The sequence below is a fragment of the Melanerpes formicivorus genome, unplaced genomic scaffold (assembly GCF_026170545.1).
Source record: "Melanerpes formicivorus ecotype bairdi unplaced genomic scaffold, bMelFor1.0.p_v2 SCAF_116, whole genome shotgun sequence".
Classification (NCBI taxonomy): Eukaryota; Metazoa; Chordata; class Aves; order Piciformes; family Picidae; genus Melanerpes; species Melanerpes formicivorus.
Window position 1 is genome coordinate 1,176,784 of NW_027142468.1, and position 15,494 is coordinate 1,192,277.

The following is a 15,494-nucleotide window of genomic DNA, read 5'->3' on the forward strand; positions in this document are numbered from 1 at the left end:
AGCCCTGTGAGGAGAGGCTGAGGGAGCTGGGGTTGCTTAGCCTGGAGAAGAGGAGGCTCTGGGGAGACCTTCTTGCTATCTCCAATTCCCTGAAGAGAGGTTGGAGCCAGGTGGGGGTTGGTCTCTTCTGCCAGGCCCCCAGCAGCAGAACAAGAGGACACAGTCTCAAGCTGTGCCAGGGGAGGTTCAGGCTGGAGGTGAGGAGAAAGTTCTTCCCAGACTGAGAGATTGGCCCTTGGGATGTGCTGCCCAGGAAGGTGGTGGAGTCCCCATCCCTGGGGGTGTTCAGAAAAGGCTTGGATGTGGCACTTGGAGCCATGGTTTAGTAGTCAGGAGGTGTTAGGTATTAGGTGACAGGTTGGACTTGATGGTCTCTGAGGTCTTTTCCAACCTGGTTGATTCTGTGATTCTATGAAACAGGTGCTGAGGGCTGAGGGACTTGGTGATGGATTGTTGATTTGTCATCACTGTCCTTCAAAGTCCTGGTGGCTTGTCCTACAGGGCCATGCCAGTGTGGTAGTGCTCCCCTGGTACCTTTTTGTCTCCTAGGAAATACTGGTGAAGATAAAACACAGCAGATCATTTTCTGCCTGCAGTCAGGGCAGGATGATGTATTGGAGTTCTCAGGAAGCTCAGGAGATGAAAACCTAACTCTCCTATGGTTTGTGATGGGTTCTGTTAAAGACTCTGAGTCATACCACAGGACTGGGGTGGATTGTTTCAAACACTTAGGAAATACCTAGGAGACTCCAGGCTGCTCTGAGCCTAACAGCTCTCCAGCAAAGGGCTAGAAGCCATGCAAAAGAACACAAGTAAAGGATGCCTGGAAACACAGCACGTTGGGGTTGAATCCTGGAGTGGCTTGAGTTGGAAGGGACCTTAAAGATCATCTAGTTCCAACCCCCCTGCTATGGGCAGGGACATCTCAGATTCACTGGTTGCATTGGGTTGGAAGGGACCCTCAAAGGTCATCTTGTCCAACCCCCTGCAGGCAGCAGGGACACCTCCTGATCCTGAATGTCTGTTCCAGTCTTCCACCACCCTCATTGTGCAGAGCTTCCTCCTGATGTCCAACTTAAATCTCCCCTGCTCCAGTTTCCATTGCCCCTCATTGTACCCCCACAGGCCCTTCTGAACTGTCCCTTCCCAGCCTTCCTGGAGGTCCTCTTCAGTTATTGAAATGCAGGTCTAAGGTCTCCCCAGAGTCTTCTCTTCTCCAGCCCTGAATATGGCTTTCCTAAAGCACACCTTAGTTGTGCTGCTTTTATTGGAAGGTGGCAGGAGCTGTGTGGGCAAGGCAGGGCTGATTTCCCCAGCTTGCTTTGGCTTCTGAAAGACAGCCTGCTGAGACCTGGGGGCTGAGGTGAGAGGTGTGCTAGCTTTGTGTGCACAGCCTGGGCTCTTGCCAGCTATAGTGCAGTGTGTGGAACAGCTCTCTTGGGCCCTGCCCTTAGTGTCATAGTATCAGTCAGGGTTAGAAGGGACCACAAGGATCATCTAGTTCCAACCCCCCTGCCATGGGCAGGGACACCCCACACTAGATCAGCCTGGCCAGAGCCTCATCCAGCCTGGCCTTAAACACCTCCAGGGACAGGGCCCCAACCACCTCCCTGGACAACCCATTCCAGGGCTTCACCACTCTCATGGGGAAGAACTTCCTCCTCCCCTCCAGCCTCAATCTCCCCACCTCCAGCTTCATTCCATTCCCCCTAGTCCTATCATTGCCTGAGATCCTGAGCAGTCCCTCCCCAGCCTTCCTGTAGCCCCCTTCAGATCCTGGAAGGCCACAATTAGGTCACCTGGGAGCCTTCTCTTCTGCAGACTGAACAGCCCCAACTCCTTCAGTCTGTCCTCATAGGAGAGGTGCTCCAGCCCTCTGCTCATCCTCCTGGCCCTGCTCTGGACACCTTCCAGCCCCTCCACATCCCTCTTGTCATAGGGGCTCTAGAACTGGAGGCAGTACTCCAGGTGGGGTCTCCCCAGAGCTGAGCAGAGGGGGAGAATCACCTCCCTTGCCCTGCTGGCCACACTTCTGATGCAGCCCAGGCTCTGGTTGGCTTTCTGGGCTGCAAGTGCAGACTGAGAGCTCCTGGTGAGCTTCTCCTCCCCCAGCACCCCCAAGGCTCTCTCCTCAGGGCTGCTTTCCAGCCAGTCCCTGCCCAGCCTGGCTTTGTGCCTGGGATTGCCTCCACCCAGCTGCAGGACCCTGCCCTTGGTCTTGTTGAACCTCCTGAGGTTGGCTTGTGCCCAGCTCTCCAGCCTGTCCAGGTCCCTCTGGATGGATCCCTTCCCTCCAGCCTCTCCAGGTCCCTCTGGCTGGATCCCTTCCCTCCAGCCTGTCCAGGTCCCTCTGGATGGATCCCTTCCCTCCAGCTTGTCCAGGTCCCTCTGGATGGATCCCTTCCCTCCAGCTGTCTGCTGCACCACACAGCTTGGTGCCATCAGCAAACTTGCTGAGGGTGCACTCAATGCCACTGTCCCTGGCACCCACAAAGATGTTGAACAAGCCTGGTCCCAGGACTGATCCCTGAGGGACTCTGCTTGTCCCTGGCCTCCACTGGGACATGGAGCTACTGATAGCCACTCTTTGGGTGCAGCCATCAAGCCAGTTCCTTATCCATCCAGTGCTCCACCCATCACACCCATGTGTCACCAGTTTGGAGACCAGGCTGTGGTGCAGGACAGTGTCGAAGGCTTTGCTCAGCTCCAGGTAAATGACATCAGCTGCTCCCCTTGTTGGGGAGGAGATGGCAGCTGCCTGCACTGCGATTTGTGAGCATCTGGACTTTGCACGTGGAGAAAGTGGATTAAGGAAGAGTCAACTGCTTGGCTGCCTGAACCAGGAGCAGGTATCTGTGCTGTGAGGGAATGTCCTTCTGAGGCAGTGCAAAGCAGTGTCTGTCTATTTGTTTTGGGTTTAAATGGTCTCCTGGAGAGAGGTCTTGTAACTCCTCTGCTGGTGAAGGGCCAGTGTCCACTTCCTGAAGGTATGGGGCTCCTGATTCTGATGTGCAGCTGCACAGTGTTTAGGCTCAAGCATGTGGGCACACGTGGACTGCTTGCCCTTGACTTGCTGCACTTGATGGAGGAATGTCTGTGTTTGGAGGTCCAAAGTTGTTCCCCCAGGTGGCCACAGATGTGAGGGAGGCCATGCTGAGGAGTGGGGAGAGAATCTGGTGTCCTGTGTGAGAAATCTGGCAGGACTGGCTGTGGTGCCCTTGGTGTGTGTGCCCAGGCAGTGGCACGTTCCTCCATTCCCATGTGCTTGTGGCATTGTGTCACAGCCACCCTTGCCTGTGCCACCAGAGTAAGTGGATCAAATGCATAAAATGCCTGGAGAATGCCAGGGCCAGGGTCACCAGCAGAAGCCCAGGCAGTGTCAGTGTGCTTGGGAGGCTGTGGCCAGAGCCTGTTTGCTCAGCTCTGCTCTCCTGTCCTGTAAGATCCTGGGGAATGTGTCCTGAACAGAAAGTTGCTGTGCTGGGACCTTCGGAGACTGGTGCCTGTAGTTCTGCATCTATCCTGCTCTCCTTCTTCCCCTGCTGCCACATGCAGTGGTGAGTTCCTCCATGAGCCATTTCTGGCTTCTGGATGTGCCCACACCAGCAGGTGGGACAGTGTTTGGGGTACAGGCTGCTTCTCCTCGTCAGAGAATCATTTAGGTTGGAATGGGCCTCTTGAGATACTTACTCCAGCCCCCTGTTCAAACAGGGACAGCTAGAACAGATTGCCCAGGTGGGTCTGGAATACCTCCAAGGATGGAGATGCTGTCACTTCCCTGGGCAACCTGGGACAGAGTTTGGCCACCTTCAAGCTGGTGCAAGAAAAAAGCAAGATGTGTTAAGGCTGGAAGTAAAGGAGACAGGGGAGGGGAGCTGAGTTCTCTGATGGTGGTATATGGAGCAGCTTGCTTTGCTCTTCCTCTTCACCTGGCCAGGCAGGCAACTGCTTCCTGCAGCAGGGGTGACAATTAAGAGTCAAGGCTTATGGGGAGGAGCTAACAGAGTTTGGTGACTGTGACTCTCAGATTGTTCTGCTGTGGTCCTTACAGCTGGAAGCCTCAGACTTGTTCAGTCTGATTCAGTGAGCTATGGACTGGAGGGGCTTTTAATGACCCAGGAGCACTGTAACAAGGAGGGGAGTGGATAGAGTTTGATCCCAGTACCTGCACAGATGCAGTCTGGATCTGTCTCTTTTGTAGCATTGTCATCATTGAGCTGTTACAGTATCACAGAACCACCAAGGGTGGAAGAGACCTCAAAGATCATGGAGTGAAACCTGTCACCAGAGACCTCATGACTAGACCATGGCACCAAGTGCCACATCCAATCCCCTCTGGAACCCCTCCAGGGATGGGGACTCCACCACCTCCCTGGGCAGCACATCCCAATGGCTAACAGCACTCTCAGTGAAGAACTTTCTCCTCACCTCCAGCCTAAACCTCCCCTGGCACAGCTTGAGACTATGTCCTCTTGTTCTGGTGCTGAGTGCCTGGCAGAAGAGCCCTACCCCCATCTGGCTACAACCTCCCTTCAGGGAGTTGGAGAGAGCAAGAAGGTCTCCCCTGAGCCTCCTCTTCTCCAGGCTAAGCAACCCCAGCTCCCTCAGCCTCTCCTCACAGGGCTGTGCCCCAGACCCCTCCCCAGCTTTGTTGCCCTCCTCTGGACACCTTCAAGTCCTAATGCAGGCCAGGATGCCCTTGGCATCTGCTGATGGCTGTCTCAATGCCCTCCTCCAGATCATCACTGAAGATGTTAAAGAGCACAGGGCCCAGCACTGCTCCCTGGGGCACAGCACTGGGGCCTGGCTGGCAGCTGGCTGTGGCACCATTCACCACCACTCTCTGGGCTCAGCCTCCAGCCACTTCCTAACCCAGCTCAGAGTTGCTGCTGGCCAAGCCAGGGGCTGACAGCTTGGCCAGGAGCTTGCTGTGGGGGATGGTGGCAAAGGCCTTGCTGCAGCCCAGGCAGACTCCATCCACAGCCTGCCCCACAGCCACCAGGCAGTGCCCTGGGCATGGAAGGAGCTCATGTTGGAGAGGCAGGACCTGCCCTTCCTAAATCCATGTTGTCAAGCATAAGTGGTGCCTGACCTGGTATCTGTGTCTCCAAAGGCTAAAATGATCTCCTTTTGGTGTGCTGAGCTGTATGGCTTGCCAGAAGGGGAGGAGTGCAATGACGGTGAACCTGAGAGAGGGAAACCAACCCTTCTTGGTGCCTGCATTGGCCATGCCTCAGAGGTCTTCCAGTTACCCTTTCAGTTCTTTTGTATCTCTTTTTGCAAGCCCTTTGTCAGCCTGCTCTTTCTTCCCTTGGTGAAGGTGGTGAGGGGTTTGGAGCACAGCCCTGTGAGGAGAGGCTGAGGGAGCTGGGGTTGCTTAGCCTGGAGAAGAGGAGGCTCAAGGGAGACCTTCTTGCTCTCTGCAACTCCCTGCAGGGAGGTTGTAGCCAGGTGGGGGTTGGTCTCTTCTCCCAGGCAACAAGAGGACACAGTCTCAAGCTGTGCCAGGGGAAGTTTAGGCTTGAGGTGAGGAGAAAGTTCTTCCCAGAGAGAGTTGTTAGCCATGGGGATGTGCTGCCCAGGGAGGTGGTGGAGTCCCCATTCCTGGAGGTGTTCAAGAGGGGATTGGATGTGGCACTTGGTGCCATGGTTTAGTAGCCGTGAGGTGTTGGGTGACAGGTGTGACTTGATGATCTTTGAGGTGTTTTCCAACCTCACTGATTCTCGGATTCCCTTGCAGGTGGATGAAGAGGCCTCGCTGTGGAGTTCCAGACCACCCCCACCTGCGGCGCAGCCGGAGGAAAAAGCGGTACGCGCTGACGGGGCAGAAGTGGAGGCAGAAGCACATCACCTACAGGTGTGGTCCTGCTCCTCTCCCTGCCCCTTTTCATTTGGGTAGTTAGCAAGCACACTTTGTAAGTATCACAGTATAACTTAGGTTGGAAAGGACCTCGAGGATCATCAAGTCCAACCTATCAACAGAGACCCCATGACCAGACCATGGCACCAAGTGCCACGTCCGATCTCCCCTTGAACGCCTCCAGGGTCGATGACTCCACCGCCTCCCTGGGCAACCCCTTCCAATGACGAATGACTCGCTTGGTGAAGAACTTCCTCCTCACCTCGAGTCTAAACCTCCCCTGGCGCAGCTTGAGACTGTGTCCTCTTGTTCTGGTGCTGGTTGCCTGGGAGAAGAGACCAACCCCTTCCCGGCCACAACCACCCCTCAAGTAGTTGTAGAGGGCAATGAGGTCACCCCTGAGCCTCCTCTTCTCCAGGCTAAGCAACCCCAGCTCCCTCAGCCTCTCCTCACAGGGCTGTGCCCCAGACCCCTCCCCAGCTTTGTTGCCCTTCTCTGGACACCTTCAAGTCTCTCAATGTCCTTAGACTGAGGGGCCCAGAACTGGACACAGGACTCAAGGTGTGGCCTAACCAAAGCAGAGTCAAGGGGCACAATGACTTCCCTGCTCCTGCTGGCCACACTATTCCTAATGCAGGCCAGGATGCCATTGGCCCTCTTGGCCCCCTGGGCACACTGCTGGCTCACATTCAGGCAGCTGTCAATCAGCACCCCCAGCTCCCTCTCTGTTTGGGAGCTCTCAGCCACTCTGACCCCAGCCTGTAGCTCTGCTTGGGCTTGCCGTAGCCAAAGTGCAGCCCCTGGCACTTGGACTTGTTGAATGCCATCCTGTTGGGCTCTGCCCATCTGTCCAGTCAGTTGAGGTCCCTCTGCAGAGCCTTTCTACCCTCTAACAACCAACATCTGCTCCTAACTTGGTGTCATCTGCAAACTTGCTGATGCCTGACTCGACCCCCCATTAAAAACTGGATTTCCCCTGTAGTGCCTGCCTGAAGCTCTCATTCTCAGAACGTGGTGGAAGGAAATGCTTTCAGAGCACTGCCATAACTGAAGGCTCTGTTCTCAGTTGAAAAGAACTGATCAGCAAAGACAGCTGAATCTCAGCCACCAGTTGCAAAACTTTCGCAGGAGGATCCTAGGAAGCTTCTTTCTGTTCCCTTAGGAATGTGTGGCTCTAACCCTGAGGTCATGTTTCTTCTTTAAAAAAGACTTGGGGTTGCTGGTGGATGAGGCTCTGTATGAGCTGCCAGTGTACCCTTGCAGTCCAGAGAGCCAAGCAGAGCCTGGGCTGCAGCAAGAGAAGTGTGGCCAGCAGGGCCAGGGAGGGGATTCTGCCCCTCTGCTCCACTCTGCTGAGCCCACAGCTGGAGCTCTGGGGCCAGCTCTGCAGCCTCTGTGCCAGGAAGGCTCTGGAGGGGCTGGAAGGTGTCCAGAGCAGGGCCAGGAGGAGGAGCAGAGGGCTGGAGCTGCTCTGCTCTGCAGACAGCCTGAGAGAGCTGGGGTTGTTCAGTCTGGAGAAGAGAAGCCTCTGAGGAGATCTTCTGGTGGCCTTCTAGTGTCTGCAGGGGGCTCCAAGCAAGCTGGGGAGGGACTTTGGAGGGTGTCAGGGAGGGATAGGACTGGGGGGGATGGAGCAAAACTAGAAATGGGGAGATTGAGCTTGGTTGTGAGGAAGAAGTTGTTCCCCATGAGGGTGGTGAGGGACTGACACAGGTTGCCCAGGGAGGTGGTGGAAGCCTCATCCCTGGAGGTTTTTTAAGGCCATGCTGGATGTGGCTGTGAGCAACCTGCTGTGGTGTGAGGTGTCCCTGCCCATGGCAGGGGGGTTGGAATGGATGATCCTTGAGGTCCCTTCCAACCCTGACAGTTCTGTGATTCTGTGAAAGTAGGCAGCAGAAGCAACATAAAATGTTGTAAATCAGTAAAATTGATTTATGTAATAGTAGAACTTTTGCCCAGAATTGGGCCTGCTGAGGCAAGATGCTGAAGTGGGCTACAGGTGTGAAGTGAGGGCTCCATAGTATCACAGTCTCACAGTATAACTAAGGTTGGAAGAGACCTCGAGGGTCATCAAGTCCAACCTGTCACCACAGACCTCATGACTAGTCCATGGCACTAAGTGCCACATCCAATCCCCTCTTGAACACCTCCAGGGATGGGGACTCCACCACCTCCCTGGGCAGCACATCCCAATGACGAACGACTCGCTCGGTGAAGAACTTCCTCCTCACCTCCAGCCTAAACCTCCCCTGGCACAGATTGAGACTGTGTCCTCTTGTTCTGGTGCTGGTTGCCTGTGAGAAGAGACCAACCCCTTCCTGGCTACAACCACCTTTCAGGTAGTTGTAGAGGGCAATGAGGTCACCCCTGAGCCTCCTCTTCTCCAGGCTAAGCAACCCCAGCTCCCTCAGCCTCTCCTCACAGGGCTGTGCTCAAGGCCTCTCCCCAGCCTCATTGCCCTTCTCTGGACACCTTCAAGTCTCTCAATGTCCTTCCTAAACTGAGAGGCCCAGAACTGGACACAGGACTCAAGGTGCAGCCTAACCAGTGCTGAGTCCAGGGCACAATGACCTCCCTGCTCCTGCTGGCCACACTGTTCCTGCTGCAGGCCAGGATGCCCTTGGCCTTCTTGGCCCCCTGTGCACACTGCTGCCTTATATTCAGGCAGCTGTCAATCAACACCCCCAGGTCCCTCTCTGTTTGGGAGCTCTCAGCCACTCTGCCCCCAGCCTGTAGCTCTGCCTGGGGTTGCCATAGCCAAAGTGCAGCACCTGGCACTTTGACTTGTTGAATGCCATCCTGTTGGGCTCTGCCCATCTGCCCAGTTGGTCAAGGTCCCTCTGCAGAGCCCTTCTGCCCTCTAACTGACCAACATCTGCTCCTAACTTGGTGTCATCTGCAAACTTGCTGATGACTGACTCAACCCCCTCATCCAGATCATCACTGAAGATGTTAAAGAGGACAGGGCCCAGCACTGAGCCGTGAAAACAGTTGCGCTTTCCCACACCGGGAGTCGAACCCGGGCCGCCTGGGTGAAAACCAGGAATCCTAACCGCTAGACCATGTGGGACTGCAGGAGACCATCAATAGTGATGGCTGTTCCCCAGAGATGGGTTTTGTTTGAGTCATTTAGGCCCTTAGCTGTTGAAAGGCAATGCCCAGATGATGCCAGTGGCAAGTTCCTGAGAATAAGGCTGTCGCTTCAGAAGGAAATGAACTCCCCCTCTTGTTGAAAGTAGGGGAAAAAGAGGCAGCAGGGGAGTAAAAATCAGGTAGGTAGATGTTAAGGGAAAGATACAGGTGAGACAGAAAGGAAGTCTGTAGTGAAGAGGTAGAAATGTGAGTGACCAAGATGGGGAAGATGCCAGAATGTGTAGGAAGGAATAGGAGGCGTGAAGAAGAGAAGCAGGGACTGGGACACTCTTGCTTCTGCTGAGAGGTCTGAGAAAAGGAGGAGGAGGCTGAGTCTTCAGGTAATAGTGAGGGACTGCAGAGACTGGGAGGAGGAACTAATTCTGGGGACTAGGTCAAGGCTTTACCACTGATCACTCCTTTAACTCAACCTGTAAGCAGACACCTTCTGTATTTGAAGAGCTGAGGGTCAGGTCCTGCTTCTAACCTTTTCTGAACCTGGGGGAGCCCAGGTTTTATTTAGACAGTTGCCTACCAGCGTGAAGCCTGTGCATAACAACAGGAAGCAGGTCAACAGATGGCTTCACTTCTGCCACTGTCAGCCTAGAGGCCATTTAGCTTCCTGCTTTCAGCATTACCAGTGTGGCATTAAGTGGCAGATACCTTCTTTTACCACTAATCTTTTAGTGTCTCTCATGTGCCAGCCATTCTCTGAAGTTAAACCAGTTTCATTCAAGACTGAGAGCTGTTCCCATGACACAGAGCTTTCACATCCCACAAGCCAAGGGATACTTCTGTGCAGTCAGCCTTAGCCCCCAAGCTGGGTTTTGTCAGCTGTCATGGACTGGGTTGCACACAACTGACAGATCCCTCAGTGTTACAGTATCACAGTATCACCCAGGTTGGAAGAGACCTCAAAGATCATCGAGTCCAACCTATCAACACAGACCTCATGACTAACACATGGCACCAAGTGCCACATCCAATCCCCTCTTGAACACCTCCAGGGATGGGGACTCCACCACCTCCCTGGGCAGCACATCCCAGTGACGAATGACTCTCTCAGTGAAGAACTTTCTCCTCACCTCCAGCCTAAACTTCCCCTGGCGCAGCTTGAGACTGTGTCCTCTTGTTCTGGTGCTGGGGGCCTGGGAGAAGAGACCAACCCCTTCCTGGCTACAACCTCCCTTCAGGGAGTTGGAGAGAGCAAGAAGGTCTCCCCTGAGCCTCCTCTTCTCCAGGCTGAGCAACCCCAGCTCCCTCAGCCTCTCCTCACAGGGCTGTGCCCCAGACCCCTCCCCAGCTTTGTTGCCCTTCTCTGGACACCCTTAAGTCTCTCAATGTCCTTCCTAAACTGAGGGCCCTAGAACTGGACACAGGACTCAAGGTGCAGCCTAACCAGTGCTGAGCACAGGGCAGAATGACTTCCCTGCTCCTGCTGGCCACACTGTTCCTAATGCAGGCCAGGATGCCCTTGGCCTTCTTGGCCACCTGGGCACACTGCAGGCTCATGTTCAGGCAGCTGTCAATCAGCACCCCCAGGTCCCTCTCTGTTTGGCAGCTCTCAGCCACTCTGCCCCCAGCCTGTAGCTCTGCCTGGGGTTGCTGTGGCCAAAGTGCAGCCCCTGGCACTTGGACTTGTTGAATGACATCCTGTTGGGCTCTGCCCATCTGCCCAGCCTGGCCAGGTCCCTCTGCAGAGCCCTTCTGCCCTCTCACTGACCAACATCTGCTCCTAACTTGGTGTCATCTGCAAACTTGCTGATGACTGACTCGACCCCCTCATCCAGATCATCAATGAAGATGTTAAAGAGGATGTGAGCTCTGAAGTATTTTGAGTAATCCTGAGGGTGTGAGCTAAGGAAGGTTGATTATACTGAAAGGTTTGGTTCTCAAAAATCATTTCAGTAGTCTTCTTTTTTTTCATAGAGTGGAGTCCACTTCAGCTTTTCTTTTTGTTTCAGACAGACTCTGAAGTGATTTACAATTTTAACTTAAGTTACTTAGCTCTCTGTGCCAGGATGTGAGAGCTTGTCAGGTTTTTAGGAGGCAATACAAGATCAATCAAAGTATTGGGAAGATTCTTCATAGTAAATGTAGACTTCAGGGCTGTGCTTTGGGTGGGAACTTGATTTGTGACAGCAAAACTTGGCAGGCACAGAGCAGTGTCTGCCAAACAATGAAGACTCTTTGGAAAAGGGTCTTCAGCATCTTTATCAATGACCTTGATGAGGGTACAGACAGGCAGAGTCTGCTCAGCAAGGTTGCTGATGACACCAAACTGGGAGGCTTGGCTGAGACACGTGAAGGCTGTGAGGCCATTCAGAGCCTCGGACTGACTGAGAGCTGGGCAGAGAGGAACCTAATGAGGGTCAGCAAGGATGAGAGCAGAGTCCTGCAGCTGGGCAGGAAGAATAAACTGCAGCAGGACAGGCTGGGAGGGGATCTGCTGGGGAGCAGCCCTGGGGAGAAGGACCTGGGAGTGCTGGTGGACAACAAGTTCTGCATGGGACAGCAATGTGCCCTGGTGGCCAAGAAGGCCAAGGGGGTCCTGGGGTGCAGAGGAGTGTGGCCAGCAGAGCCAGGGAGGTTCTCCTCCCCCTCTACTCTGCCCTGCTGAGGCTACACCTGGAATATTGCATCTAGCTCTGGGCTCCCCACTTCAAGAGGGACAGAGATCTGCTGGAGAGAGTCCCAGGGAAGGGCCTCAAGGATGATTAGGGGACTGATCACTGCCTGGTGAGGAGAGGCTGAGGGACCTGGGGCTGTTTAGTCTTCCAAAGAGAAGACTTAGAGGGGATTTAATGAATGGTTATAAATATCTGAGGGCTGGGGGTCAGGAGGGAGGGGACAGGCTCTGCTCACTTGCTCCCTGGGATAGGACAAGAAGCAATGGATATAAGCTGCAGCACAGGAGGTTCCACCTCAACACAAGGGGGAACTTCTTTGCTGTAAGGGTCCCAGAGCACTGGAGCAGGCTGCCCAGAGAGGTTGTGGAGTCTTCTTCTCTGGAGATTTTCAAGGCCTGTCTGGATGTGTTCCTGTGTGACCTGTGCTGGATTCTCTGCTCCTGCTCTGGCAGGGGGGTTGGACTGGATGATCTCTTTGGGTCCCTTCCAACCCCTCACATCCTGTAATCCTGTGAAAAGGAAACTCTGTAGATGTGGCCATGTCTGGGATTGTAATAAAAGGTCTTGAATGCCTTCAGCAAGTGTAAACATCTCTTCTCTCTCCTTCCCACAGCGTCCACAACTACACCCCCAAGGTCGGGGAGGTTGATACAAGGAGAGCCATTCGTCAGGCCTTTGATGTCTGGCAGAGGGTGACACCACTCACCTTTGAAGAGGTCCCTTACCATGAAATCAAAAATGACAGAAAGGAAGCAGACATCATGATCTTTTTTGCTTCTGGTTTCCATGGAGACAGTTCTCCATTTGATGGAGAAGGAGGATTCCTAGCTCACGCTTACTTCCCTGGACCAGGAATAGGAGGAGATACTCACTTTGATTCAGATGAGCCATGGACCCTGGGGAATTCCAACCATGATGGTAAGAGTGCAGCTCCCTTTTCAAAGCAAGGCTTAGTTGAATGTGGACACACTGGCAGGCTTTCAGCTAGGAAGTGTTTGGTTAGTGAAGCTTTCATCTGTGCCATGGTTCACAGGACTTCTGCAACTGTAGTTAAGCTTGTGACTCTGCATGCCTCTGTGCTTACCTGTGGCTGTTAAGGAGTGGATAGAACTGTCTGTCTGCTCTCAAGAGGGGGACCAGAGTTGATCCTGAAACCATGACTGAGAGGGAAAAGGTGAACAGCAGAGTGTTGAAATGTAAGCTCTCTGTCTCATGGAATACTCAGTGAGGGCAGTTAGAGTTGTAATGATGAACAGAAAGTTGAGAGAGTGAAGGTACTTGGTTGAGTGTAGTCACAGAGACTGGGGCTGACTGGTGCAAGGAAGAAGTTGGAGGTGCACTCATGCAGTCAGTTTTGTGTCTCCAGGCAGGACAACCCAGTCTGCTTAGGGAGCACTTTACTGCTTTGGCTCTCCAAAAGACACAGGCTGAAGGAAAAGAGGGAAAAGGAGGCAGAGGGATTAAAGGGTTGTGGGAGAAAACCAAGGGGCTGGTGATGTGGCACTTTGTGATGGGATCATGGACACCAGGGTGTGAGGATAGGGACTTCCAGGGAATTACTGTCTGAAGGAGACCCTGGGAGAGGAGGGAGATGCATGTTTCAGGAGCCACAGTCAAGGGGAGGCTGAGCTAAGAGATGCTGATTGATAAGGCCTGGGGCAGCCAGCGGCCAACAGGTTTTATCCAACATCCTGCTTTCATTCTTTGAGGAAAGTACAGGCTTGACACAGAGGGTACTGAAGTGTAGCACAGAGCAACTATCCCCTGTGGCTGTGCAGTGTTTGCAAGCTGCTTGACTGGAGTCAGGTACTAGGGGGAATGGAATGAAGCTGGAGGTGGGGAGATTGAGGCTGGAGGTGAGGAGGAAGTTCTTCCCCATGAGAGTGGTGAAGCCCTGGAATGGGTTGTGCAGGGAGGTGGTTGGGGCCCTGTCCCTGGAGGTGTTTAAGGCCAGGCTGGATGAGGCTGTGGCCAGGCTGATCTAGTGTGGGGTGTCCCTGGCCATGGCAGGGGGATAGCTGATCCTTGTGGTCCCTTCCACCCCTGACTGATACTATGATACTATGACTGGTGATCAGGAGCAATGTTGGTGTCATACTAAGTGGAGAAGAGTTTCTGATTTCTTTCTAGCTTTATCTTACCCTCTGTTGGCAATGAGCACTTTCTGATCTGCTTTGAAACCTTTGATTGAGGACAGTAACGGCTTGTAAAAGTTCGAGCTGGAAAAGCAGAGTTTTCCAGTAGCCTCCTAAAACCATCACTCCAGGTTTTAGAGGGCTGGAGCACCTCTCCTGTGAGGTCAGACAGAGAGAGCTGGGGTTGTGCAGGCTGGAGAAGAGAAGGCTCTGAGGAGACCTTCTGGTGGCCTTCCAGGATCTGCAGGGGGCTACAAGAAAGCTGGGGAGGGACTTTGGAGGGTGTCAGGGAGGGATAGGACTGGGGGGGATGGAGCAAAACTAGAAGTGGGGAGATTGAGCTTGGCTGTGAGGAAGAAGTTGTTGCCCAGGAGGATGATGAGAGCCTGGCACAGGCTGCCCAGGGAGGTGGTGGCAGCCTCCTGCCTGGAGGTGTTTGCAGCCATGCTGGATGTGGCTGTGAGCAACCTGCTGTGGTGTGAGGTGTCCCTGCCCATGGCAGGGGGTTGGGACTGGCTGAGCCTTGAGCTCCCTTCCAACCCTGACAATTCTGTGAGTCTAAGTTCTGATGTCTTATTGACTGGAGAAGGACAGCTTGTCTTTTAAACCTTTGGGGGCTCAGTATCTCTTTTTGAAACATTAGAAGCTTACTTGGGAGGTAAATATGGCCTGGGTTTTAAACTGTATAAAAGCACAGTAGTGTTGCTGTGGCCCTCATGCCTGAAGGGCATCTGCAGAGGTAATGTCTGTACCAAAGTGTAGCCTGAAAAGGAGAAAAGCTTTCTGCTGTGCAAACCACCCTCAGGCCTGACAGCTTTCCAAGTGGAGTGCAGCTTGTGAAAATTCCTGAGGTTTGAGTCTCTGTCAGATCATCTTTGAAAGGAAAGGGAGCTGGCAAGTTCCAGCTGGGAATGCTGATGTGAAGGAGAGCAGGAATTACCTGCATTTGTCCTCTCAGGGCAAGAGAGTAAGTGCCCTGACATGTTCAAATGAGGAGATGTGAGCAAAGAAGAGGGAGGTTAGAGCCTGTGGGGATGTGGGCAGAGAAGAGAGAGCTTAGAGCCTGTGGGGATGTGGGCAGAGAAGAGAGAGCTTAGAGCCTGTGGGGATGTGGGCAGAGAAGAGAGAGGATAGAGCCTGTGGGGATGTGGGCAGAGAAGAGAGAGCTTAGAGCCTGTGGGGATGTGGGCAGAGAAGAGAGAGGATAGAGCCTGTGGGGATGTGGGCAGAGAAGAGAGAGCTTAGAGCCTGTGGGGATGTGGGCAGAGAAGAGAGAGCTTAGAGCCTGTGGGGATGTGGGCAGAGAAGAGAGAGGATAGAGCCTGTGGGGATGTGGGCAGAGAAGAGAGAGCTTAGAGCCTGTGGGGATGTGGGCAGAGAAGAGAGAGCTTAGAGCCTGTGAACTGTGGAGGGAGGATGGTGTGGGGAGGGTGAGGGTTATGGTGTGGCAGAGCAGCAGTCTCTTGCTGTCTTGACATTCATTAACTTCCATTCTGAGCTCTGTGGCTGGAGGGCAGTTTATAGATCCCCCTTGAGGATCAGGGTTGGCTCTCAGGCACTGAGTGGTGGCAGCTGTGTTTGTGGAGGTTTTGGTGGTCTGTGCAAGTTCAGTCTGCTCTCAGTAGTTACTTGATCTCAACGGTGGGGGGTGAGGGTGGCTTGGGTGCTGAATGTGACTTCCCAGGCAGGCCAAGTATGAGACCTGGGAGTGCTGGTGTCTGGGAGAGGAAGGCCTTG

At 53.8% G+C, this 15,494-nt stretch overlaps 1 protein-coding gene and 1 non-coding gene across 4 annotated transcripts in view; one reads left to right on the plus strand and one right to left on the minus strand.

Annotated features, from left to right (window-relative positions):
- Nucleotides 1–15,494, plus strand: part of MMP24 (matrix metallopeptidase 24) — a 72,064-nt gene that overhangs the window by 18,979 nt on the left and 37,591 nt on the right. For 2 of the 3 annotated variants that reach the window (XM_068167372.1, XM_068167374.1), the window contains exons 3-4: nucleotides 5,741–5,857; nucleotides 12,236–12,540. In XM_068167372.1, the coding sequence (XP_068023473.1) occupies nucleotides 5,741–5,857; nucleotides 12,236–12,540 (422 nt within the window). The remainder of the gene's footprint in view (nucleotides 1–5,740; nucleotides 5,858–12,235; nucleotides 12,541–15,494) is intronic. The other variant, XM_068167373.1, reaches the window with a different exon arrangement.
- On the minus strand, nucleotides 8,859–8,930 carry TRNAE-UUC (transfer RNA glutamic acid (anticodon UUC)). Its single transcript has one exon. It is a non-coding gene; the product is annotated as a tRNA-Glu (tRNA).